General features: G+C 43.3%; 1 protein-coding gene across 2 annotated transcripts; it reads left to right on the top strand.

Annotated features, from left to right (window-relative positions):
* Positions 1–1,585: 1,585 nt before the first annotated feature.
* RETREG2 (reticulophagy regulator family member 2) lies at positions 1,586–26,815 on the top strand. 2 transcript variants are annotated; one of them, XM_056536792.1, is made up of 10 exons: positions 1,586–1,696; positions 2,253–2,761; positions 4,017–4,123; positions 5,102–5,132; positions 11,441–11,579; positions 15,954–16,038; positions 16,130–16,261; positions 21,258–21,352; positions 24,001–24,136; positions 25,552–26,815. In XM_056536792.1, the coding sequence occupies exons 2-10, from the start codon at positions 2,532–2,534 to the stop codon at positions 26,040–26,042; spliced, it is 1,446 nt and encodes a 481-aa protein (XP_056392767.1). In that variant the 5' UTR covers positions 1,586–1,696; positions 2,253–2,531; the 3' UTR covers positions 26,043–26,815. The 2 variants fall into 2 exon arrangements, with proteins under 2 accessions (XP_056392767.1, XP_056392766.1); XM_056536791.1 differs by lacking the exon at positions 1,586–1,696 and having other exon boundaries at positions 1,811–2,761.
* The last annotated feature ends 226 nt before the right edge of the window (positions 26,816–27,041 follow it).

Here is a 27,041-nt window from a genome sequence, read left to right as displayed (position 1 = left end):
AGCTGCTGAATACTACAGAGGAAATTATTTTCTTTTTGGAACACAGAGCTCTCTGCTGACATCACGAGCACAGTGCTCTCTGCTGACATCTCTGTCCATTTTAAGAACTGTCCAGAGTAGGAGAAAATCCCCATAGAAAACATATGCTGCTCTGGACAGTTCCTAAAATGGACAGAGGTGTCAGCAGAGAGCACTGTGCTCCTGATTTCAGCAGAGAGCTCTGTGTTCCAAAAAGAAAATAAATTTCCTCTGTAGTATTCAGCAGCTAATAAGTACTGGAATGATTCAGATTTTTTAATAGAAGTCATTTACAAATCTGTTTAACTTTCTGGCACCAGTTGATTAAAAAAATAAAAAATTAATAAATAAAGTTTTCCACCGGAGTACCCCTTTAAAGGGGTACTCCACTGCCCCAGCGTCCAGAACATTTAGTTCAGAACACTGGGTGCGGAGGTCATGACGTCACAGCCACGCCCCTCGTGACATCACACCCCCTCAATGCAAGTCTATGGGAGGGGGCGTGACGTACGTCACGCCCCCTCCCATAGACTTGCATTGAGGGGGCGTGATGTGACGTCACGACCCCCGCAGCCCGTACCCAGCATTCGTAACTAAATGTTCCGGACCCTGGGGCAGTGGAGTACCCCTTTAAGAGTGTTAAAGGGATTCTCTGGTGGGAGTTTTTTTTTCCTTCTAACCCTGCCCCCTTCTTGGCTCAGAGAACTAGGGACTAGAGATGAGCGAACTTACAGTAAATTCGATTCGTCACGAACTTCTCGGCTCGGCAGTTGACGAATTTTCCTGCATAAATTAGTTCAGCTTTCCGGTGCTCCCGTGGGCTGGAAAAGGTGGATACAGTCCTAGGAGACTCTTTCCTAGGACTGCATCCACCTTTTCCAACCCACCGGAGCACCGGAAAGCTGAACTAATTTATGCAGGAAAAGTCATCAACTGCCGAGCCGAGAAGTTTGTGACGAATCGAATTTACTGTAAGTTCGCTGATCTCTACTAGGGACATCCCGATACTGATAGCGGCCATTTGCACAAGTACTCGTAAATGATCCAGATATCCATCCCGATACCTGCAGACCTCTCACCTCCGTCCCTGTACTGAGACCTCTTCATCTTTCACTATGGTATCCGGCGAGGTGCAGGACTTCAAACTGTGGCCTGGCAGCTGTTGCCAAACTACAACTCCCAACATGGCCACACAGCCTTTGGCAGGTATGCTGAGAGTTGTAGTCTTGGAGAACACTGAACTAAAGGGAACTCCACTGACTCCCTCAGACCTATGTGAGCTATAAAGTCTATTTTTTTGTAAATGACAAACTGTATAAATAAAGTATTGTTTAAAAAAAAAAAAACAATCATGAACTTGACCTATGACGTGACCACGGGATTAGCTCGAAGCCGCCATTTTTACTATGGGCACCAACCTTTAGAGAAGAAATAAGCAGAACATTGAAAGCATATAATGCCCAGCAATGTAATACGGGTCTCCACGTCTGACTGCCGGTCACCGGGCCGTTCTCCCAGCCTACTCACAGACACCTGTCACATGAAACGGAAGTGGATCTGTGCTGTGACGTCACTTCCGCGCAGAATCATAACAACAACAACATCCCGGCTGAGAGGAAACCGCACACCTGGGAGCTGTCACTGGGGGCAACTACAGCGCCGAGGCCGGGGGCAGGGGGTATAAGCGCAGGGGCTGTGGGGAGGTAAGGGAGGGGGCAAGGAAGGGCTGTGGGGTATAGAGAAGGGGGTGCTGGGGAGTATATAGCCAGAGCAGGCAGCACAAGGGGTATACAGCCAGAGCAGGCAGCACAAGGGGTATACAGCCAGAGCAGGCAGCACAAGGGGTATACAGCCAGAGCAGGCAGCACAAGGGGTATACAGCCAGAGCAGGCAGCACAAGGGGTATACAGCCAGAGCAGGCAGCACAAGGGGTATACAGCCAGAGCAGGCAGCACTGAGGGGGGTATACAGGCAGAGCAGGCAGCACTGAGGGGGGTATACATGCAGAGCAGGCAGCACTGAGGGGGGTATACAGGCAGAGCAGGCAGCACTGAGGGGGATATGAGCAGGTGTCAGGGCAGGCAGAGGTATTAGGTCAGGGCAGGTGTAGGGTAAGCACAGGCATCAGGCATAACAAGAGGCAGTGATTTGGGGATCACTGGTTACTATATAGCAGGTGACTTTAGGCCTTCACAGTTGTCCTGAGGCTGATCGGTGTCGTGATTATCTTGTAGGTTGGGCTCAGACGGGGCGGTCAGAGATGTTGTAGATAGAATACAGCATCGGAGGAAAAGTCACTTGGCTGAGACTGGTGCCGGGATGTAGAAGGAGCCTGGTGCCGGCAGAAGGAGACGTCTGACTCTTTGGTTGGTGGAATCTGCAGAGAGGGGACAGCACAAGGGGAATGTTGCGGAGAGACTTGGGGGGCCGTGTGGTATCGGAGACTTGGCTGTGTGTCAGTTCTGTGGATACATAGAAAGTGCTAGAAAGCAAAGTCTGATTCACGGCTCACCATGAGCGGCGCCGCTGAGCCCAAGAAGATGGCAGCCCGAGAAGAGGTGGCAGCGTGGTCTTCGGGGGATTTGTCCCAAGCCTCAGAGGAGGACATGAGGTCCCTGGAGGCCAGTCTGCAGCAGCAGCTCAGTGAGTGGGGGCCACTGCTAATGGCCGGACAGCGGCTTCTGGTGTGGGAGCGGCCATTGCCTAGTCTGCTGACCGCCGCCGCTCTTCATGGGACATTTTGGTAAGTGTGAAATGCCCGGTAATGGGACATGAAATTATATTCAAGTGCATAGGGATCGGGGATAGATTTCAGGTTTGGTGTCTCTTTAAATTGTTTAGTCAAAGTTCATGTGTTTTTTTTTTATTTTTTATAGGGGCAGCACTTGAAGTACTGCAGTGCATGACACCTTATCCCTTATTGAAAAAAAAGGGGTATAAGTATCTGATCGCGTGGGGGTCCCCGACCACTGGGACCCCCCACAATGCACTGAACCTGGGGGCTCCCTATGAGCGGAACAAGTGGCCCCCCGCACAAAGCACTGTCTGGCCTCTATGTATCTCTATGGGAGAGCAGAAGATACAGTGTGCGGCTATCTCCAGCTCTCCCATAGAGATACATGGAGGGGGCATATCAACTGTCGCTTTGTGCAGGGGTCGACTTGTTCCACTCTTGGGGAGAGCCGGGGTGCCGTGCAGGAGATCACGGGGGGGGGGGGGGGGGTCCCAGTGGTCGGACTTCCCGTAATCAGACACTTAGCTCCTTTGAATAAGTTGTCATGCACTACAGTACTCCTTTAACAAAAGTGGGTGATCAGAACGACCTGTTCTCAGGGGTCCCATAGAAGCTGCATGTACAAGTGATCTCCAGCTGTTCCAAAACTACAACTGCCATCATGCCCGGATCTTAGATCAGTATTTCTAGCTACCTGTTTGTATACCCTGACAGCCTTTTGTTGGAAACTATTGTTTAGATCAGTGTTTTTCAGCTGGTGGCTCTACAGCTCTTCCAAAACTACAACTCCCAGCATGCCTGGACAGCAGTGGATTGTAGACTATTGCTTTATGAATACTGATCTAGAGCAGTGTTTCCTATACAGTTTCCCTTCAGCTGTTGCAAAACTACAACTTCCGCTGGGAGACACTGCTTTACATCAGTATTCCTACCACCCTGTGGTTATACCCCACCAGTCTTTGGTTGGAGTCTATTGTTTTAGATCAGTGTTCTTTAACCGGTGACTCTCCAGCTGTTCCAGAACTACAACTCCCAGCATGTCCTGATACGCAGGGAAATTATCACTGGATACCTAGGCAGATTTGCTGTTTAGGAGTCTGGGGAAGCTGGGTGAGCCGTGTAATGGTTATATTAGTTGTCACCCACCAGTTTTGGCAATGACTGAGGATCCCCAGCTGGATGAAGTGTCTGCACTTGTTTACTATGTGGCTTATATCCATTTACACTTTAGGTCTTGATGCATCTTCATTTTCTTTCCTTGCAGGTTGTTCTCCTACCTGTCCCTGAGACCTGTTTTCTTGCTGAGCTTCTTTCTGCTGTGTCTGCTGGGTGTGGAGCGCTGGAAGCCCTGGCTGCTCCGTCATTGCAGAGGTAACTCCCTCTCGTGTTCTACAAGGTTACATAATACAATGCACGGCAATGATACAGAGATGTACTGACGACTAAAGGGGTTTTCCTTCCATTAACCCCTTAACGACCACGGACATAAATGTTCGTCCTTGTGTGGAGGTACTGAGCACACCGGGACATACATTTACGCCCTGTGTACGACCACGAGCATCGGAGAGGTGCTCGCGTCCTATACGGCCAGGGACCTGCCGGTCATGGCCGACATCCGCAATTTTTGAAGGCGAGGAGGAAAAAAACGGAAATGTAAAAATAAAATTGAGTCCTTAATGCCCAAATGGGCTGAATCCTTAAGGGGTTAAAGGGGTACTCCAGTGGAAAACAGTTTTTTTTTTTTCTTTTTAAATCAACTGGTGCCAGAAAGTTAAACAGATTTGTAAATTGTTTCTATTAAAAAAAAAAAATCTTAATCCTTCCAGTACTTATTAGTTGCTGAATACTACAGAGGAAATCCTTTTCTTTTTGGAACACAGAGCTCTCTGCTGACATCACGAGCACAGTGCTCTCAGCTGACATCTCTGTCCATTTTAAGAACTGTGCAGAGTAGGAGAAAATCCCCATAGCAAACATCTGCTGTTCTGGACAGTTCCTGAAACGGACAGAGATGTCAGCAGAGAGCACTGTGCTCGTGTTGTCAGCAGAGAGTTCCGTGTTCCAAAAAGAAAATACATTTCCTCTGTAGTATTCAGCAGCTAATAAGTACTGGAAGGATTAAGATTTTTATATAGAAGTCATTTACAAATCTGTTTAACTTTCTGGCACCAGTTGATTTTAAAAAAGTTTTTTTTTTTTCCAGTGGAGTACCCCTTTAAAGTCTCTGCAACTTTCTGATATAACTTATTACAGAAGATGTGTATGGTATGAGAATCTTTTCTCTGTTTATTAATCCCTTGTTCTCTCTCTCTCTCTCTCTCTCTTTTTTATTTTTATTTTTTATAACAGTCCAGCCTCGGGGAGATCCATCCACTGAGAGGTATATAACGTATGTCTCCTGTCTAGTCATGTCTGTAGCCGGCAGACCTTAGAGCAGTGTTTCCCAACCAGGGTGCCTCCAGCTGTTGCGAAACTACAAATCCCAGCATGCCCGGACAGCCAACGGCTGTCCGGGCATGCTGGGAGTTGTAGTTTTGCAACAGCTGGAGGCACCCTGGTTGGGAAACACTACCTTAGAGTTACATGTGAAGGTGCGTTCACAATCACGATTTTACCATCCTACTTCTTCTCGCGATTTTTAACTTTGAAATCCATACAAATCTGCGCTCCAAGTCGTATCCATTGACTTCCATTCATTAATGATAAACAACAAATACATCAGTTTTGATCCGCATCCGGTTTTGCACGATTTAAGATCGGATTTTTTATCCAGATTCAAAATCGGATCGAAATCGCGTCCGATTTTTTATTTATTATTGATGTCTATGTAAATCGCATGGAATCATGTGACTATCGATTCTATCAGATTAATCGCACACGATCTTTTTGTACGCATGCGCAGTAGACTTCAAAACACATACACTTGAAATATATAAAACTTTATTGCTCTTGGCATACATATTCATTTTCAAAAGAGGATCAGATTTTTATGGAAAATCGGGTGGAATTTTTCATCTGTACGATTTTTGGATAAGATTTTAAATCGGATAGCAAAGAAATGTTTACATACGATTTTTTGCAATCCGATTTCGTCCGAATTTACGGTCCGATAATCGGATGGTTAAAGGGGTTATCCAGGAAAAAGCTTTTTTTTTTTTTATACATAAACTGGCTCCAGAAAGTTAAACAGATTTGTAAATTACTTCTATTAAAAAATCTTATTCCTTTCAGTGCTTTTTAGCTGCTGAAGTTGAGTTGTTCCTTCCTGTCTAAGTGCTCTCTGATGACACCTGTCTCGGGAACTGTCCAAAGTAGAAACAAATCCCCGTAGCAAACCTCTTCTACTAGGTGCAGTTCCCGAGACAGGCAGAGATGTCAGCAGAGAGCACTGTTGCCAGACAGAAAACAACAACTCAACTTCAGCAGCTGATAATTATTGGAAGGATTAAGATTTTTTAATAGAAGGAATTTACAAATCTGTTTAACTTTCTGGAGCCAGTTGATATATATTTATAGAAAAAAAAAAAAGTTTTTTCCTGGAATATCCCTTTAAATCGTGACGTGAACCTAGCCTTAGGGTCACCGGCTGACTCTACATTGACAGCTGTACAAGTGGGGGGAACTGGGAGTATTTGTGAAAAGGACAGTAGGGATTGGTGTGAAAGTAGATGCACATAAATCAATGATTTCCCCACCAGCCTGGAAAGGTAGAGGGGGGGGGGGTACGTCATATCCTGAAACCACCGACACCAAAGCAGCCAGCCTTACCTTTTCTGCCAAATAGCTTTTTGTTTTGTTTAATTTTATTGCATAATACATAATTTTAGGTGCAGTAACATATGACTAACCCTTAAAATTATGTTAAAATTGAGACATTAGCCAGTATATCCTTATATGAAGGACATACCTGAGCCCGCACACCAACGCCAAGGTTTCTCAAGTGGCACGGGACCTAACGCTAAACCTACCTGTGCCGTATGGGCGATACCAGGGGCCAGTGGGCAATTACAGTGGCATTAGGTCCAACTCACAGCCTCCTCCCAGTTACCTCCAGTATGGCTGGGGACAAATACAGTACAATGCACTAAAGTCCCCCTAGAAATATTAACGAGATCCTACCCCATCGTCAAAATGATACACCAAGAAAAAAGCGTATGTAGATCAAAATGTATCAAAACGTGTCAAATTTTATTAAAGGGGTACTCCGGTGGAAAACATTTTCTTTTTTTAAATCAACTGGTGCCAGAAAGTTAAACAGATTTGTAAATGACTTCTATTAAAAAAATCTTAATCCTTCCAGTACCATTAGCTGCTGAATACTAGAGATGAGCGAACTTACAGTAAATTCGATTCGTCACAAACTTCTCGGCTCGGCAGTTGATGACTTATCCTGCGTAAATTAGTTTAGCCTTCAAGTGCTCCGGTGGGCTGGAAAAGGTGGATACATTCCTGGGAAAGAGTCTCCTAGGACTGTATCCACCTTTTCCAGCCCACCGGAGCACCGGAAAGCTGAACTAATTTATGAAGGAAAAGTCAGCAACCGCCGAGCCGAGAAGTTCGTGACGAATCGAATTTACTGTAAGTTGGCTCATCTCTACTGAATACTACAGAGGAAATTATTTTCTTTTTGGAACACAGTGCTCTCTGCTGACATCATGACCACAGAGCTCTCTTCTGACATCACGAGCACAGTGCTCTCTGCTGACATCTCTGTCCATTTTAAGAACTGTCCAGAGTAGGAGAAAATCCCCATAGCAAACAGATGCTGCTCTGGACAGTTCCTAAAATGGACAGAGATGTCAGCAGAGACCTCTGTGCTCATGATGTCAGCAGAGAGCACTGTGTTCCAAAAAGAAAATAATTTCCTCTGTAGTATTCAGCAGCTAATATGTACTGGAAGGATTAAGATTTTTTTAATAGAAGTCATTTACAAATCTGTTTAACTTTCTGGCACCAGTTGATTTAAAAAAATAAATAAATAAATAAATAAAAGTTTTCCACCGGAGTACCCCTTTAATACATAAATGCAAAAATTACATACATCTAAAATTATTTAAAAAGAACCTGATGAATATGTAAACAGAGAAAGGGAGGTCTGGTGTAGGCTCAAAGGGGAAGATTCTCAAAGAATTTTTTGCCAAAATTTGTGCAAAAAGTATCGACCACATTTTCAAAGAGCTTTGTGCCGCCGTTTACACTGTTCACGTCAGTTTTGTAAAAGTGGGCGTGTCTACGTATATTGTCTGCTTTACATGATATAGTCCATTTTACATCAAAAATTTCACACCAGCTTTTTGATTGATTTGAGTGTAGAAATCTCAGAAATGGTTGTTATTTTATTGTTTTTGGTTTTTTTTCTTAGTTTTTTGGGGAAAAGGTGTTTATTTAAGTAATTATAAAAAAATTATTATTATTGAAATATGTTATTACATTTTTATTTATATATACCGTATTTTTTGCCCCATGGGACGCACCAGCATATGAGACGCACCCAATTTTAAAGGTGCAAAATCTAGAAAAAAAAGATTCTGAACCCAACAGTGGTCTTCAACCTGCGGAACTCCAGATGTTGCAAAACTACAACTCCCAGCATGCCCGGACAGCCGTTGGCTGTCCGGGCATGCTGGGAGTTGTAGTTTTGCAACATCTGGAGGTCCGCAGGTTGAAGACCACTGGTATAGGAGGTAATACTCACCTGTCCCCGCCGCTCCGGACCCGTCACCGCTCGTCACCGCTGCTCTGGATGTCGCTCCATCGCTGTTGCCGCGTCCCTGTGGCGTCCCCGACGCTCCGGACGTCTTCTTCCCCGGGATCCACGCTTTCCGTTGCAGTCATCACGTCGCTACGCACGCCGCTCCCATTGGATGACGGGACGGCGTGCACGACGACGTGATGACGTCGAAGGAGAGCGCCGGCCATGCATGGGATCCCGGCACGGAGCAGACACCGAGGAGGCAGGTAAGGTCCCTCCCGGTGCTGCCGGGTTAGTGTCACTTTCCCCTCAGACGCGGTGGTCAGCTTTGATCGCCGCGTCTGAAGGGTTAATACAGGACATCATCGCGATCGGTGATGTCCTGTATTAGCCGCGGGTCCTGGCCGTTGATGACCGCAGGGACCGCCGCGATAGGGGTGTATTCGCCATATAAGACGCACCAAATTTTTCCCCCCAGTATTGGGGAAGAAAAAGTGCGTCTTATACGGCGAAAAATACGGTGTGTGTGTATGTGTGTGTATATATATATATATATATATATATATATATATATTCTTTTTTATTTATTTATTTATTTTTTTCTTAATCACTGCACATTTAAGCTCAGAAATGTTTTATTTATACAGTTATCGCTTGTCTGGGCACTAGTAACCATGGAATATTTCGGCAGAATATTCTGGGATGTAAAATTTGGCGCAAAAATCGGAAATTTTGACGCCAAACTCTGCAATTATGGGGCAAAAAAAATGCAATATGGCTGCAACAAAAAAAAATTGTCACAAAAATTAATATTCACATATTTTCAAAGCAGCACAAAAGACCTTTGAAAATTTGAGGAGAAAAAAAAAAAAAGGTGTGAATAATATCCCTGGAACAGAAATTATGGTAGTTTTTAGGAATCTCCCCCATAGGGCTTCACTAATGCGATATGGCTATATAGAAAAATGTGTACGAAGAGAGGAACCACATAAGAAGGCCCGAATATAACATAAAGTGAGCTTGGGAAGAGTAAAAAACCCAAAGCAGTATCAAATCAACAAGTGTAAACTACTGGTTGCAAAAGAACAATAAGTAAAATACCAAAAGCAAGGAGCCAACTGATAACAAAGTGTACAAAGAAGAATTACCAAGTGGACCAAGTAAAGAGAAACACCAGACCTCCGTCACCCGACGTTTCACCACTGAAGGCTTCTTCCGGGGGCGCTGAATTTGACATGATTTGATATATTTTGATCTACATACACTTTTTTCTTGGTGTATCATAAGCGCACATACAGTGGTAGGAGGGAGGAAGGCTATGAGCCCCACCCAAGTAGGCTGATGTGTTGCCGGCCTCACAGGTGCACCTAAATGCTGCCTATAATAGTGATTAAGGCCCAGTAGATTTGGGGTTTATACACCTCTAAGTATAAGATTTGAACAACAAGAAAAATACATGGTTTCAAATGGCAGGAAATGCTCAACCCCAAATGCAGTTGTGCATTTATGCTGGGGGAGCAGATCCTGCGCTTGTGGTCCGTTGCTATATCCAAATTCCCCAAGGGTTTCCCAGGGTTTTCAATAATATTCCATTCCCTTCCGAGCCGAAGCCCAGATAGGACTAGTTCCCAATTCTAGGGACCTCCCTTAACATATAACTTTTTTTTATATTGGTAAAGATCCTTTATATACCCTTGGTGCTCATATATACAGTGATATTGTAATTAAAACTACATAGGGACCAGAACCAAGATTAGGTGGTGATTGTATCCACTCTTGGGGGGAATATTGCAGTACTGATTGGCCATTCATTCATCAGTATTGTGACCAAATTAGATTCTGTGCCCTTTTATATTGATTCAGAGTAAGTTGCAATAAGCTCTCCCTATTGTGGTCTGTCCCTATGCTATTAAAATTCCACACACGTGCACCCCCCCTGACGTTTCGCTGGAAGGAACCAGCTTTGTCAAGGGTCGGTGTAACACAAACCCTTGATAAAGCTGGTTCCTTCCAGCGAAACGTCGGGGGGGGGGGTGCACGTGTGTGGAATTTTAATTATAATATCACTGTATATATGAGCACCAAGGGTATATAAAGGCTCTTTAAGAATATAAAAAATAAAAGTTATATTTTAAGGGGGGGTCCCTAGAATTGGGAACTAGTTCCATCTGGGCTTCGGCTCAGAAGGGAATTGGATATTATTGTGGTCCGTTGCTAAGGGTGATCCCCAGCATAAAATGCATACAATGGGAGATGCCTGCAGCAGACTACAAGTACCACAATGGCATCCTACACCCGATGAAAGGTGTGGATGTGTAACCTATAGAATAATACATAAATTTAGGGGCACTAGATATAAACAGTGACATATGACTAACCCTCAAACTTAAGTAATTTTTATTTTATTGCAGTCTGATGTTTTGCGTGGGAACGGTGACCCTTAGGTGGCGCCAAGCTGCACATAAGTCTTATGTTATTTACCCTATAGCAGTGCTTCCCAAACAATGTGCCTTCAGCTGTTGCAAAACTACAACCCCCAGCATGCCCGGACAGCCTTTGCTTGTCCTGGCATGCTGGGGGTTGTAGTTTTACAACAGCAGGAGGGACAGCAGTTGGGCAACACTGATCTGTAATATAGGAATTTAATCTGAGATGTAAATTACGTTTTTATTCTGCGTCTGTAGCGAGGCTACGGTCGGAGGGAGCGGTAATCAACTCTTCTGCTAAATAGTCTTTATTTATTTTTTATTTTTTTATCACAGTCTAATGTTTTTATTATGAAAGGTGTCCCACTGGTGACGCCAAACTGCACAAAAATGTTATTTACAAAAGTGTTTTCCAAATAGCGTGCCTCCAGCTGTTGCAAAATTACAACTCCCAGCATGCTGGGAGTTGTAGTTTTGCAACAGCTGGAGGCATATTGCCAAGGAAATACTGTTATATGATATAGGAATATGATCTGCGATGTAAATTCCGTTTTTATTCTGCGTCTGTAGTGAGGCTTCGGTCGGAGGGAGCGGTCATCACCGCCTGCTGAGCCTCCCGGAGCTGTGTCACTGTCTGGCCGAGACCTGGTTCACCTCGCAGCAATACGTCCAGGAGCTTCTGCTCTACAAGAAGCAAAACCCAGGAAAGGTGAGTGAAGAGGAGAGAAGGTGCGAACAGGGGGCAGATACAACGCAACAATAGCGCCATAGATACATAAGCTCAGTGCAATGTACAGCACTGTGTCAGCTGACATACTCTACACTGCTTGCTATGGTCATAACTTTACATTAACCCCTTAAGGACCGGAGGTTTTTCCGTTTTTGTATTTTCGTTTTTTGCTCCTTGCCTTTAAAAAATCATAACTCTTTCAAATTTACACCTAAAAATCCATATGATGGCTTATTTTTTGCGCCACCAATTCTACTTTGTAATGACGTCAGTCATTTCGCCCAAAAATCTATGGTGAAGCGGGAAAAAAAATCATTGTGCGACAAAATTGAAAAAAAAAACGCTGTTTTGTAACTTTTGGGGGCTTCCGTTTCTATGTAGTACATTTTTCGGTAAAAATGACACCTGATATGTATTCTGTAGGTCCATACGATTAAAATGATACCCTACTTATATAGGTTTGATTTTGTCGGACTTCTGGAAAAAATCATAACTACATGCAGGAAAATTAATACGTTTAAAATTGTCATCTTCTGACCCCTATAACTTTTTTATTTTTCCGTGTATGGGGCGGTATGAGGGCTCATTTTTTGCGCCGTGATCTGAAGTTTTTAACGGTACCATTTTTGCATTGATAGGACTTATTGATCACTTTTTATTAATTTTTAAATCATATAAAAAGTGACCAAAAATGCACTATTTTGGACTTTGGAATTTTTTTGCGCGCACGCCATTGACCGAGCGGTTTAATTAATGATATATTTTTATAATTCGGACATTTCCGCACGCGGTGATACCACATATGTTTATTTTTATTTTTATTTACACTGTGTTTTTTTTTTTATTGGAAAAGGGGGGTGATTCAAACTTTTAATAGGGGAGGAGTTAAATGATCTTTATTCACTTTTTTTTTTCACTTTTTTTTTGCAGTGTTATAGGTCCCATAGGGACCTATAACACTGCACACACTGATCTCTTATACTGATCATTGTTATCCCATAGGGACCTATAACACTGCACACACTGATCTTCTATGTTGATCACTGGTTTCTCATAAGAAACCAGTGATCAACGATTCTGCCGGATGACTGCTCATGCCTGGATCTCAGGCACTGAGCAGTCATTCGGCGATCGGACAGCGAGGAGGCAGGTAGGGGCCCTCCCGCTGTCCTGTCAGCTGTTCGGGATGCCGCGATTAGCCGCGGCTATCCCGAACAGCCCGACTGAGCTAGCCGGGAACTTTCACTTTCACTTTTAGCCGCGCGGCTCAGCTTTGAGCGCGCGGCTAAAGGGTTAATAGCGCGCGGCGCCGCGATCGGCGCTGCGCGCTATTAGAGGCGGGTCCCGGCTTCACTATGACGCCGGGCCCGCCATGATATGACGCGGGGTTACTGTGTAACCCCGCGTTATATCAGAAGAGCAGGACCAAGGACGTACCGGTACGTCCTTGGTCCTTAAGGGGTTAAAGGGGTACTCCGGTGGAAATAATTTTTTTTAAATCAACTGGTGCCAGAAAGTTAAACAGATTTGTAAATTACTTCTATTAAAAATCTTTACCCTTCCAGTACTTTTTTAGCAGCTGTTTGCTACAGAGGAAATTCTTTTCTTTTTGAATTTTTTTTTGTCTTGTCCACAGTGCTCTCTGCTGACACCTCTGTCCGTGTCAGGAACTGTCTAGAGTAGCATAGGTTTGCTATGAGGATTTTCTCCTGCTCTGGACAGTTCCTGATACGGGCATCAGGTGTCAGCAGAGAGCACTGTGGACAGGACAAAAAAAAAATTCAAAAAGAAAAGAATTTTCTATGTAGTATACAGCCGTAAAAAGTACTGGAAGGGTAAAGATTTTTTTAATAGAAGACATTTACAAATCTGTTTTAACTTTCCGGCACCAGTTGATTTAAAAAAAATTTTTTCGACCTGAGTACCCATTTAACCCCTAAAAAAACAGGCCTAAGTTAGTTTTTTGGCTTGGGAAACACTGGTCTATGTAGAGGACAGGAGCTTCTGTACAGTACATGCAATGTCCTAAAAAAGTAACATGGTGTCCAAAGGAGCAGGTAACCCTGGTACAGGTAAAGTGTACAGAACATGTAATACCTCTCTGGACAGTAGGAGGCGCTATCAGACACCAGTCAGTGCATACACTTCAGTAATACAGGTAAAGAGTACAGAACATGTAATACCTCCCTGTACTGTAGGGGGCGCTACCAGACACCAGTCAGTGCATACACTTCAGTAATACAGGTAAAGAGTACAGCACATGTAATACCTCCTTGTACTGTAGGGGGCGCTATCAGACACCAGTCAGTGCATACACTTTAGTAATACAGGTAAAGAGTACAGAACATGTAATACCTCCCTGTACTGTAGGGGGCGCTACCAGACACCAGTCAGTGCATACACTTCAGTAATACAGGTAAAGAGTAGTACAGAACATGTAATACCTCCCTGTACTGTAGGGGGCGCTACCAGACACCAGTCAGTGCATGCACTTCAGTAATACAGGTAAAGAGTACAGAACATGTAATACCTCCCTGTACTGTAGGGGGCGCTACCAGACACCAGTCAGTGCATGCACTTCAGTAATACAGGTAAAGAGTACAGAACATGTAATACCTCCCTGTACTGTAGGGGGCGCTACCAGACACCAGTCAGTACATACACTTCAGTAATACAGGTAAAGAGTAGTACAGAACATGTACTACCTCCCTGTACTGTAGGGGGCGCTACCAGACACCAGTCAGTGCATACACTTCAGTAATATAGGTAAAGTGTAGTACAGAACATGTAATACCTCCCTGTACTGTAGGGGGCGCTACCAGACACCAGTCAGTGCATACACTTCAGTAATACAGGTGTTTTACCAGTGAATGCACATTCTGATTGGTCAGTTCTTCCATCATTAACACGTTTCACAGATCTAGACTGTCCGTAGCATTGTATGTTGGATCTGGTTTCAACTTACAATGGTCCAGAAAAGACCATTGTATGTTGAAACTATTGTATGTTGAGGCCATTGTAGGTTGAGGGATCACTGTATTTTGATATTATAATGCAGGAGATGGCCAGGCCTATACATTACTCCTTCCATATAAGTCTAATTTTTTTTTGCAATGGGAATATCCCTAGAAAGCTGCTGTTGCCCAAACATTCATACTGAGATATGGAGAGGCGCCGCTTATCTCAGAACAATTGGATAGGGGAAAGTCTCTAATAAGATTCGTCTGCCTACTTTGGGATTCTTTTCTTTCTATGAGTTGGTTTTGGTTATTGACTGTTCCTGTATAAACTATAGGTCTTATTGGATGACAAGTCTTCAACCTGCGGACCTCCAGATGTTGCAAAACTACAACTCCCAGCATGCCCGGACAGCCAACGGCTGTCCGGGCATGCTGGGAATTGTAGTTTTGCAACAGCTGGAGGGCTGAAGGTTGAACACCCTTGATATAGAACATCAGTATAGGGCCAACGGCTGTCCGGGCATGCTGGGAATTGTAGTTTTGCAACATCTGGAGGGCTAAAGGTTGAACACCCTTGATATAGAGCATCAGTATAGGGTCAACGGCTGTCCGGGCATGCTGGGAATTGTAGTTTTGCAACAGCTGGAGGGCTGAAGGTTGAACACCCTTGATATAGAGCATCAGTATAGGGTCAACGGCTGTCCGGGCATGCTGGGAATTGTAGTTTTGCAACAGCTGGAGGGCTGCAGGTTGAACACCCTTGATATAGAGCATCAGTATAGGGTCAACGGCTGTCCGGGCATGCTGGGAATTGTAGTTTTGCAACAGCTGGAGGGCTGAAGGTTGAACACCCTTGATATAGAGCATCAGTATAGGGTCAACGGCTGTCCGGGCATGCTGGGAATTGTAGTTTTGCAACAGCTGGAGGGCTGAAGGTTGAACACCCTTGATATAGAGCATCAGTATAGGGTCAACGGCTGTCCGGGCATGCTGGGAATTGTAGTTTTGCAACAGCTGGAGGGCTGAAGGTTGAACACCCTTGATATAGAGCATCAGTATAGGGTCAACGGCTGTCCGGGCATGCTGGGAATTGTAGTTTTGCAACAGCTGGAGGGCTGCAGGTTGAACACCCTTGATATAGAGCATCAGTATAGGGTCAACGGCTGTCCGGGCATGCTGGGAATTGTAGTTTTGCAACAGCTGGAGGGCTGAAGGTTGAACACCCTTGATATAGAGCATCAGTATAGGGTCAATGGCTGTCCGGGCATGCTGGGAGTTGTAGTTTTGCAACATCTGGAGGTGCGCAGGTTGAAGACCACTGCTCTATAGGATTTTTCTCCCAGCCCTACATAGAGGGCTCAGGGTTTATTCATTTTCTCTTCTCTCTCTTCAGTTCTGTGCGATGGTTTGTTCATGCTGCGCAGTGCTGGCTGTGGTTGGACATTACGTTCCCGGCATTATGATTTCCTACATAATACGTAAGAACTCCGCTAGAGGCTAAGAGACATTTGTTTGCCCCGCCAAGAGACGCACAAATGACTGCCGCTCTGCCTTTCCCTTTTATTACAGTACTCAGTGTTCTGCTGTGGCCGCTGGTCGTGTATCGAGAACTCATCCAGAAGATGTACACCGCTCTAGAACCCGTCCTTATGAAGCTAGACTACAGCATGAAGGGAGAGGATCTGCCACGTTCTCATAAGAGTAAGTTGGGAGCGTAGAGACGTGCTGTGTAAGAGCACGATGGGTGTGCAGAAGGGCTCTTGTCAGCCTAAAAACTGGCCTAGAAAACATTTATTTTGCAAATGCACTATGGAAAGAAGACAGTTTAGCAACAGCTGGAGGCATCCTAAGTCCAAAGAACATGTCAAAGTTCTAAGAACATCCTGAGTCCTAAGAACATGCCACTTCTAATTTGAAGCAGTGTTTCCCATCCAGGGTGCCTCCAGTTGTTGCTAAACTACAACTCCCAGCACGCCCGGACAGCCGATGGAAGTCCGGGCATGCTGGGAGTTGTAGTTTTGCAACAGCTGGAGGCATCCTAGTTGGAAAATACTGCCCTGAAGGAATCTGACATGAGGGGGAAATTTTATTTTTTATAAAATCAGAGGCATAAAGAGGTACATAAAACACTAGGAGTGCACTATTAAAGGGGAACTCCACTGGAATTTTTTATTTTTTTTAACCCCTTAAGGACCCGGGGTTTTTACGTTTTTGCATTTTCGTTTTTCCTCCTTGCCGTTAAAAAATCATAACTCTTTCAATCTTTCACCTAAAAATCCATATGATTGCTTATTTTTTGCGCCACCAATTCTACTTTGTAATGACGTCAGTCATTTTGCCCAAACATCTACGGTGAAACGGAAAAAAATCAATGTGAGACAAAATTGGAAAAAAAACGCCATGTTGTAACTTTTGGGGGCTTCCGTTTCTGCACAGTACATTTTTCTGTAAAAATGACACCTTCTTTTTATTCTGTAGGTCCATACGGTTAAAATGATCCCCTACTTATATAGGTTTGATTTTGTCGCACTTCTGGAAAAAATCATAACTACATGCAGGAAAATTTATACGTTTAAAATTGTCATCTTCTGACCCCTATAACTTATTTATTTTTCCGCGTACAGGGCGGTATGAGGGCTCATTTTTTGTGCCGTGATCTGAAGTTTTTAGCGGTACCATTTTTGCATTGATAGGATTTATTGATCTTATTGACTTTTTTTTTTTCATTTTTTCATGATATAAAAAGTGACCAAAAATGCACTATTTTGGACTTTGGAATTTTTTTGCGCGTACGCCATCGACTGTGTGCTTTAATTAATGATATATTTTTATAATTCGGACATTTCCGCACGCGGCAATACCATATATGTTTATTTTTATTTACACAGTTTTGTTTTTTTTTATGGGAAAAGGGGGGTGATTCAAACTTTTAATAGGGGATGGGGTTAAATGATATTCATTCACTTTTTTTTTTTCCACTTTTTTTTTTGCAGTCCCATAGGGACCTATAACACTGCACACACTGATCTATTACATTGATCATTGTTATCCCATAGGGACCTATAACACTGCACACACTGATCTCTTATACTGATCATTGTTATCCCATAGGGACCTATAACACTGCACACACTGATCTCTTATACTGATCATTGTTATCCCATAGGGACCTATAACACTGCACACACTGATCTATTACATTGATCATTGTTATCCCATAGGGACCTATAACACTGCACACACTGATCTCTTATACTGATCATTGTTATCCCATAGGGACCTATAACACTGCACATACTGATCATTGTTATCCCATAGGGACCTATAACACTGCACACACTGATCTATTACATTAATCATTGTTATCCCATAGGGACCTATAACACTGCACACACTGATCTATTACATTGATCATTGTTATCCCATAGGGACCTATAACACTGCACACACTGATCTCTTATACTGATCATTGTTATCCCATAGGGACCTATAATACTGCACACACTGATCTCTTATACTGATCATTGTTATCCCATAGGGACCTATAACACTGCACACACTGATCTATTACATTGATCATTGTTATCCCATAGGGACCTATAACACTGCACACACTGATCTCTTATACTGATCATTGTTATCCCATAGGGACCTATAACACTGCACATACTGATCATTGTTATCCCATAGGGACCTATAACACTGCACACACTGATCTATTACATTAATCATTGTTATCCCATAGGGACCTATAACACTGCACACACTGATCTTCATCATTGATCACTGGTTTCTCATAAGAAACCAGTGATCGATGATTCTGCCGCTTGACTGCTCATGTCTGGATCTCAGGCACTGAGCAGTCATTCGGTGATCGGACAGCGAGTAGGCAGGTAGGGGCCCTCCCGCTGTCCTGGATGCCGCGATTTCACCGTGGCTATCCCAAACAGCTCCCTGAGCTAACCGGCATGGTTTCACTTTCATTTTAGACGCGGCGTTCAACTTTGAACGCCGCGTCTAAAGGGTTAATAGCGCGCGGCAGCGCGATCAATGCCGCGCGCTATTAGCCACGGGTCCCGGCCGTTGTTAGAGGCCGGGCCCGACCCGCTATGACCCGCAGGTACGCCCTGGGTCCTTAACAGGTTAATCAACTGGTGCCAGAAAGTTCCCATAAGAGTAAGTTGGGAGCGTAGAGACGTGCTGTGTAAGAGCACGATGGGTGTGCAGAAGGGGCAACGGCTCTTGTCAGCCTAAAAATTGGCCTAGAAAAAATGTATTTTGCATATGCACTATGCGGTTGGCTGTCCGGGCATGCTGGGATTTGTAGTTTTGCAACAGCTGGAGGGCCACAGTTTGGGCACCACTGCCCTAATGGCAGCAGCCTCTCTAAGCAGGATAATGCTCATCCCCGGCCACATTGCGGACATTGTTCAGGAATGAGGAACATGACAGAGATGAAGTCTACTCGGCCTTCAAATAAAGTATCAGTTAAAGGGGTTATCCAGGAAAAAACTTTATTTTATATATATATATATATATATATATATATATATATATATATCCACTGGCTCCAGAAAGTTAAACAGATTTGTAAATGATTTCTATTAAAAAATCTTAATCCTTTCAGTACTTATGAGCTTCTGAAGTTAAGGTTGTTCTTTTCTGTCTAAGTGCTCTCTGATGACACCTGTCTCGGGAACCGCCCAGTTTAGAAGCAAATCCCCATAGCAAACCTCTTCTAAACTGGGTGGTTCCCGAGACACGTGTCATCAGGGAGCACTTAGACAGCACTTAACTTGAGCAGCTCATAAGTACCTGGAATACCCCTTTAATCAAGGATCAGTATTCTTCATGTCATCATTTTTAGGATTTAGAAACACAATAAGGAAATGATAAAAATGTATTATAGAAATGTATTGTTACCGATAGATCACAGGGCCCTTGTGACCTATTCAGATTAGTAATAAAAGATGAAAAAATACACAAAATATAATGAAATCAAGCCTTATCAACAATCACATTACCACCTTTACATATAGGGAGAGATTTAAAGGGGTACTCTGGTGGAAAACTTTATTATTTTTTTTTTATTTTTATTTTTTTTTAAATCAACTGTTGCCAGAAAGTTAGACAAATTTTGTAAATTACTTCTATTAAATCATTCTTAATCCTTCCAGTACTTATTAGCGGCTGTATACTACAGAGGAAATTCTTTTCTTTTTGGATTTTAGTGCTCTCTGCTGACACCTCTGTCCATGTCAAGAACTGTTCAGAGCAGGAACGATTCCCCATAGCAAACCTCTCCTGCTCTGGACAGTTCCTGACATGGACAGAGATGTCAGCAGAGAGCGCTGTGGTCGTGACAGAAAAGAAATCCAAAAAGTATAGTATACAGCAGCTAAAAAGTACTGGAAGTAATTTACAAATCTGTTTAACTTTCTGGCATCAGTTGATTTAAATTACCCCTTTAACCCCTTAAGGACCATGGGTTTTTCCTTTTTGCACTTTCGTTATTTCCTCCTCACCTTTAAAAAAAATCATAGGCCTTTCAATTTTGCACCTACAAATCCATATGATGGCTTATTTTTTGCGCCACCAATTCTACTTTGTAATTACATCAGTAATTTTACCCAAAAATCTATGGCGAAACGGAAAAAAAAATCATTGTGCGACGAAATTGAAAAAAACCCTCAATTTTGTAATTTTTGGGGGCTTCCGTTTCTACGCAGTACATTTTTCGGTAAAACTGAAACCTTATCATTATTCTGTAGGTCCATACGGTTAAAATGATACCCTACTTATATAGGTTTGATTTTGTCGCACTTCTGAAAAAAATCATAACTTCATGCAGGAAAATTAATACTTTTAAAATTGTCATCTTCTGACCCCTATAACTTTTACATTTTTCCGCGTATGGGGCGGTATGAGAACTCATTTTTGCGCCGTGATCTAAAATTTTTAGCGGTACCATTTTTGTATTGATCGGACTTTTTGATCGCTTTTTATTCATTTTTTCATGATATCAAAAGTGACCAAAAATAAGTTATTTCGGACTTTGGGATTTTTTTGTGCGTACGCCATTGACCGTGCGGTTTAATTAATGATATATTTTTATAGTTTTGACATTTATGCACGCGGTGATACCACATATGTTTATATTTATTTTTATTTACATGTTTTTTGTTTTTTGTTTTTATGGGAAAAGGGGGGTGATTTGGACTTTTATTAGGGAAGGGGTTAAATCAAATTTTTTTTTTTTTGCAGTGTTATAGCTCCCATATCTGCTGCCCGCTATTAGCCCCGGGTTCCGGCATCACTTACGTGCCGGGACCGACCCGATATATCACGAGGTAACCGCGTTACCCCATGTTATATCGCGGGAGCCGCCCAAGGATGTAAAAATAAGTCCTTGGTCATTAAGGGGGTTAAACCTGTAGAGGAAGAGCGGTGCAGTTGCCCATAGCAACCAGATTGCTTCTTTAATTTTCAAACAGTCCTGTGAAAAATGAAAGAAGCGATCTGATTGGTTGCTATGGGCAACTGCACCGCTCTTCCTCTAGATTGGTTTGTGCTAAGGAAAAGTCCCTATTTATCTATGCACCAAAAACACCCTATAATCTCATTGTAATAACAGCCTTTCTAGCGACATCATTTGAAGTTCTCTTTAAATGTTTTCGGGCGTTTTTCATCCTTACAGTAAGACAAACCAAGAAGGAGCCGGAAGAAGGCCAAGAAGTTACAGCAGATACAGACAGCGAGAGCGAGATTGAGCTGTCTGGCTTCTCTCCTGAGGTGGGTGGACATTGTCCTGGCTGGTGGGCGACCATTTTTAAAAGAAGTCGGTTCCGGCTTCTCTCAGCTGCTTCTGGCAGGACAACTGCAGCAGTATATGGGGGTTATTGAACTGAATGGTTGTCTGTGTAATGCATGAACGCTCCGGGACGATTCAAGCGGGAAGCCACCCTTACAGAACAGCTCTTAATTTAAAGGGTTAATTTGGCATTTTGCAAAAACTCATGTCCTGCCAAGGCCAGAAAACGAATAGCAAATATAACCTATACTTACCTAGCCCCAGTCCCCCACTTGTCCCCTTCTTCCCTTGTTCAGCTCTGTCCAGGTCCAGAGCACTCCTTTCCGGACCTGCGACTGAGACTGGACACTGCTCTTGACCAGTGATTGGCCGACCTGGCAGGTCCTGCAATGAGCGCTCATCTCGAAAGCAGGAAGAGATCGGAGGATCGGACAAAGCTAAACAGGAGCTCCAGGGGACAAGGGCTGGGTAAGTATAGGGTGTTTTTTTTTTTCCAGCCCGAGCACGATATGAATTTTTGAATATGAATGCTGGAGATCCACTTTAAAGGGGTACTCCGCTGCCATTCTGAAAGCTGGAGCCGGTGCCGGGTGCTTGAGGGGGTGACCTCATGAGGGGGGCTATGACGTCACACCCCGCCCCCTCAATGCAAGTCTATGGGAGGCGGCGTGACTGCTGTCACGCCCCCTCCCATAGACTTGCATTGAGGGGGCGGGGCGGAACGTCATGGAGGGGGCGGGGACTATGACATCACATGCTCCCGGCTTCAGCGTTCGGAACAGTTTGTTCCAAACGCTGAGCAGCAGAGTACCCCTTTAAGTTAAAGGGTTACCTAGGATTAAAAAAGCAGAGCCGATTTCCTTAAACAACAGCATCATCTCACCTGTCCTCAGGTTGTGTATGGAACTGCAGCTCAGTTTCATTGAAGCGAATGGAACCAAGTTGTAATACCACATACAAGTGACAGAGGTGGCGCTATTTTTGGAAGAAATGATCTGGTTTTCTTTTCCTAGGTAACCCCTTAAATCTCGTTCAGTGTTGCCCCTATTCTCGAATAGATCTGGTATTTGAAAATTAGAACTGAGGTCTTCCTGCAAACTGCAGGAAAACTGGAATATCCGCAGAAACCTGTTCAAAAAATGTAAATATGATGTGGGGCAAGGATGTGTAGGAGTCCTGCTAAAAGTAGTGCAAAAAGAGGGGGGCTCACCAAATCATAACATGGGTGCTACTGCTCAGTAAGCAAAAAACTTGCTATACAAGGGTAAGAATTACTGTAAAGAGTGCACACCACAAGATCAATATTCATATATATAACAAGTTTTATTAGGTATCACATAAAGAATACAGAAAAGACAAAAAGGGCTAAAATCACTTAAAAAGCTCTACATCGAGCAACCTCTACAACCTGGGAGAGGGGCCATGAACCCCCTTCTCACCAAAGTCCCGCCCCTCTGTAATAAGATATAATGGCTCAAGTGGTGGTGCTAACTGAAAAGAATGATACACATGCAACATTAATCTCTCCACCAAATCATATAAGCAAAACACCAAATGATGTAAATACGCAAAGTGCAAAGAGAAATTAATAATAAATTCATATCACCAGTGCATAGCGACCACAGAACAAAGGAGCCGAAATAGTGAATGGCGGGACGGGAGCCCTAAGCCCCACGCGTTCCGTCACCGTTTGTGACTTCCTCAGGGATATTTACATCATTTGGTGTTTTGCTTATATGATTTGGTGGAGAGATTAATGTTGCATGTGTATCATTCTTTTCAGTTAGCATCACCACTTGAGCCATTATATTTTATTACAGAGGGGCGGGACTTTGGTGAGAAGGGGGTTCATGGCCCCTCTCCCAGGTTGTAGAGGTTGCTCGATGTAGAGCTTTTTAAGAGATTTTAGCCCTTTTTGTCTTTTCTGTATTCTTTATGTGATACCTAATAAAATTTGTTATATATATGAATATTGATCTTGTGGTGTGCACTCTTTACAGTAATTCTTACCCTTGTATAGCCAGGAGTCCTGTTAGACAAACTCTTTAATCTGCCTCTCCTGGCTGATAACAGGGAGCACTACATGGAATTCTCCTTAGATAATGTGAATAAGGTAAACTATTGTACAGTCAGACTCCATTCAGGATAGGAGCTCAGACAATTAAAGGGGTATTCCAGGAAAACATTTTTTATTTTTTTTTTTAGATCAACTGGCTCCAGAAAGTTAAACAAATTTGTAAATTACTTCTATTAAAAAATCTTAATCCTTCCAATAATTATAAGCTCCTGAAGTTGAGTTGTTGTTTTCTGTCTGGAAACATCTCTGCTTGTCTCAGGAACTGCACAGAGTAGAAGAGGTTTGCTATGGGAATTTGCTTCTACTCTGGACAGCTCTCGAGACACGTGTCATCAGAGAGCACTTAGACAGAAAAGAACAACTCAACTTCAGCAGTTCATAAGTATTGAAAGGATTAAGATTTTTTAATAGAAGTAATTTACAAATCTGTTTAACTTTCTGGAGCCAGTTGATATATATATATATATATATATATATATATATATATATATATATATATATATAAAGTTTTTTCCTGGATTACCCCTTTTAACTCTTTATGTTCTCTTGAAGATGGACGTGAGACTCACCGCCTTGGCCCTGTCTATTACTGACTCTGAACTATCGGATGAAGAAGCTTCAATCCTGGAGAGCGGAGGATTCTCAGTATCCAGGGCTACCACGCCGCAGCTGACCGATGTGTCAGAGGGTGCGTCACTAATATGTTACACCACAGCTACTGTAGATTTTAAAATCACGATTATATGCAAACTTGCTTAATTTTATTTATTTTATTTTTATTTTTTTATTGCACATGCAGTGAAGAAATAAATAAAATAAAATCTGTCATGGCGGATGGCGCCTTTAAATGGGCACTCTCATTAAAACTAATTTTTGCTTTTACTCTCCTTATGGTAAAAAAAAAACTAAATGAAGTTTTCTATGTTTTATTTGTGCTTAACAAAGCTCAAGAGCACATTTTCCCCCATCTTATACACAGACTTAGGACCGAAGTCCAAACACAGGAAGTGCAGCCTGGAGTGCTGGGGGGGGGGGGGGGATATCCAACCAACAGCATATGGCAGTTAAAGGGGTACTCCGGTGAAAAACCTTATTTTATTTTATTTATTTTTTTAAATCAACTGGTGCCAGAAAGTTAAACAGATTTGTAAATTACTTCTATTAAAAAAAATCTTAATCCTTCCTGTACTTATTAGCTGCTGAATACTGCGCAGAAATAGTTTTCTTTTTGAAACACAGAACTGTCTGCTGACATCACGAGCACAGTGCTCTCTGCTGACATCTCTGTCCATTTTATGAACTGTCCAGAGCAGCATATGTTTGCTATGGGGATTTCCTTTTACCCTGGAAAGTTCCTAAAATGGACAGAGATGTCAGCAGAGAGCACTGTGGTCATGATGTCACCCTTTAAGTGTGAGAGGAGCCATGATTAGATGAGGCTGGACACCCCTCCCCCCCCCCCCCCCCCCCTCAGCACTCCAGGCTCCACTTTCTGTGTTTGGACTTCGGTTCTAAGTCTGTGTATGAGATGGGGAAAATGTGCTCTTCAGCTTTTTTAAGCACAAATAAAACATAGAAAACTTCATTTTTTTTTTAAACAAAGTATATTAGAAATATTTTTTATTTACCATAAGGAGCGCAATAGCAAAAATAAGTTTTAATGAGAGTTACCCTTTAAGGGTAGGGTCACATGCAGTACGCACTACGTGCTGCGGGAAATCCGTTAGGCAGCGGCAGATACGCTGAGCAGACACATAGGGCTACCCAGCTGCAATCCTGTGTGTGCAGTATGGTTTGGAGGGGGGCCCAGTACGACCAACATGACTGATGGGTGGGCCTGCTTCCAAACCTTACTGCACACACAGGACTGCGGCTGGGTAGCCCTATTTGTCTGTTCTTGGCAAAATGGACAGGGGATTTCCTGTTGCCTGGCGGATTTCCCGCAGCGCATACGTGTGATCCTTCCCTATGTCTTATCTTCATCTGTTACAATGTTGCTGGGGACATGCTTAGTCGCTTTCCCTCCGTCAATCTTAAAAATGTTTCTAGAAATCTATGTCAGTTCTGACTCCGGGATAATTCCCTTACCTCTCCTGTTCTTAGATTTGGACCAGCCAGTTGCCGTCTCTGAAGACCCCCCTCCTGCAGACCCCAGAGATCAGTCCCCGTTGTGGCTGAGGCATCGTGACGAGGAGGAGAAGCCTTCACCACCATCTGAGATGCCACTTTTACCAGCAGAACAACTCGCCCTAAATCCAGAGGAGCTGTTGCCCACGCTGACCTCTCCCCTCCATTTTGTCAACACGCACTTCAATGGAAAGGGTCAGCCCCCCAATCAGGAAGGTGAGAGCCGCACCCTGAGCCAGGAAGCGGGCGGCAGCAGCAGTGCCATCACTGCAGCAGTTCAGAGCCCTTCAGCCCCTTTATCCAACCTGGACCTTTCACCTCCTGAAACTGTGGAGCCCCCCGGGGCCGATGGGGAGGACTTTGAGCTCGTGGAACAGGGCGAGCTGGATCTGATGCGGAAGGAGCTGGAGGAAGCTGAGAAGCTGTATACCTCTTCTACGTCCCATCAGCAGAGCCCAGATTCCTAATGCTGCCCCACAGGAGCGAGAGTTGGTGTCTACTTCGGGCCCACAACTGATTTAAGGTTGCACGCGGCATTGTCCTCGCCACCCCGTGCAGCACGGAATCGGCGTACCGCATGGGCGTTGGCATAAAGCACAGATGATCGACAACCTTCTCGATGGGTAGAATACGTTTATCCATTCAATCACCTCCCCACCCCCTCCCGGCCTTTTAATTTAACCCCTTAAATCGGCTTTTAGTGTTATTACATTAATTACATTTTATTTAATAGGTTTTGCTAACCCCCTGCGCCCCCCCACAATAATCCAAACTGCAGTCCGACTGAGTTTTTGTAAGAGTGTTACATTGGGTTTGTAGATTTTTTTTTTATTTTTTATTTTTATTCTGGTAATTTGTTCTTGTTCTTTTTGTAGCCAGAAAAAAAATAATGAAAGCCACTGTGTTTCATCTGCACCTACTGCATTGTTTAGGGAGAGGTAAATGCACAGCGATTTATGGCTTACAAATACTTTTTAAATGGGGGGCACTGTCACCAAAAAAATTAAAACTTTTGATAAGTCAAATCGACTTATGAAAAGTTTTGATCGGGCAGCGTCTGGGTGTTACCTTCTGTCTTCTCTTGTACTAGCGATAGTATGATAAAAAAAATGTTTTTTACATGTCTCTTGGCGAAGTGTTGCTGCCTCCAGCTGTTGCAAAACTACACTTCCCAGTTGTAGTTGCAACATTGCAAATGGTTTCCCATAATATATATATATATATATATATATATATATATATATATATATATACACACACATATATATGCAAATCAAAAAATGTTGCAGTATCTGGTAATACCTTTTTTTATTGGACTAACAGAATTTTGTAGAGACAAGCTTTCGGGATTCCTCCCTTTAGGGAGGAATCCCGAAAGCTTGTCTCTACAAAATTCTGTTAGTCCAATAAAAAAGGTATTACAAGATACTGCAACATTTTTTGATTTGCATCTGCATCACTGGACT

Source organism: Hyla sarda, chromosome 8 (assembly GCF_029499605.1).
Source record: "Hyla sarda isolate aHylSar1 chromosome 8, aHylSar1.hap1, whole genome shotgun sequence".
NCBI lineage: Eukaryota > Metazoa > Chordata > Amphibia > Anura > Hylidae > Hyla > Hyla sarda.
Note: the sequence above shows the minus strand (reverse complement) of the source record. Positions and strands in the feature narration are given on the sequence as shown.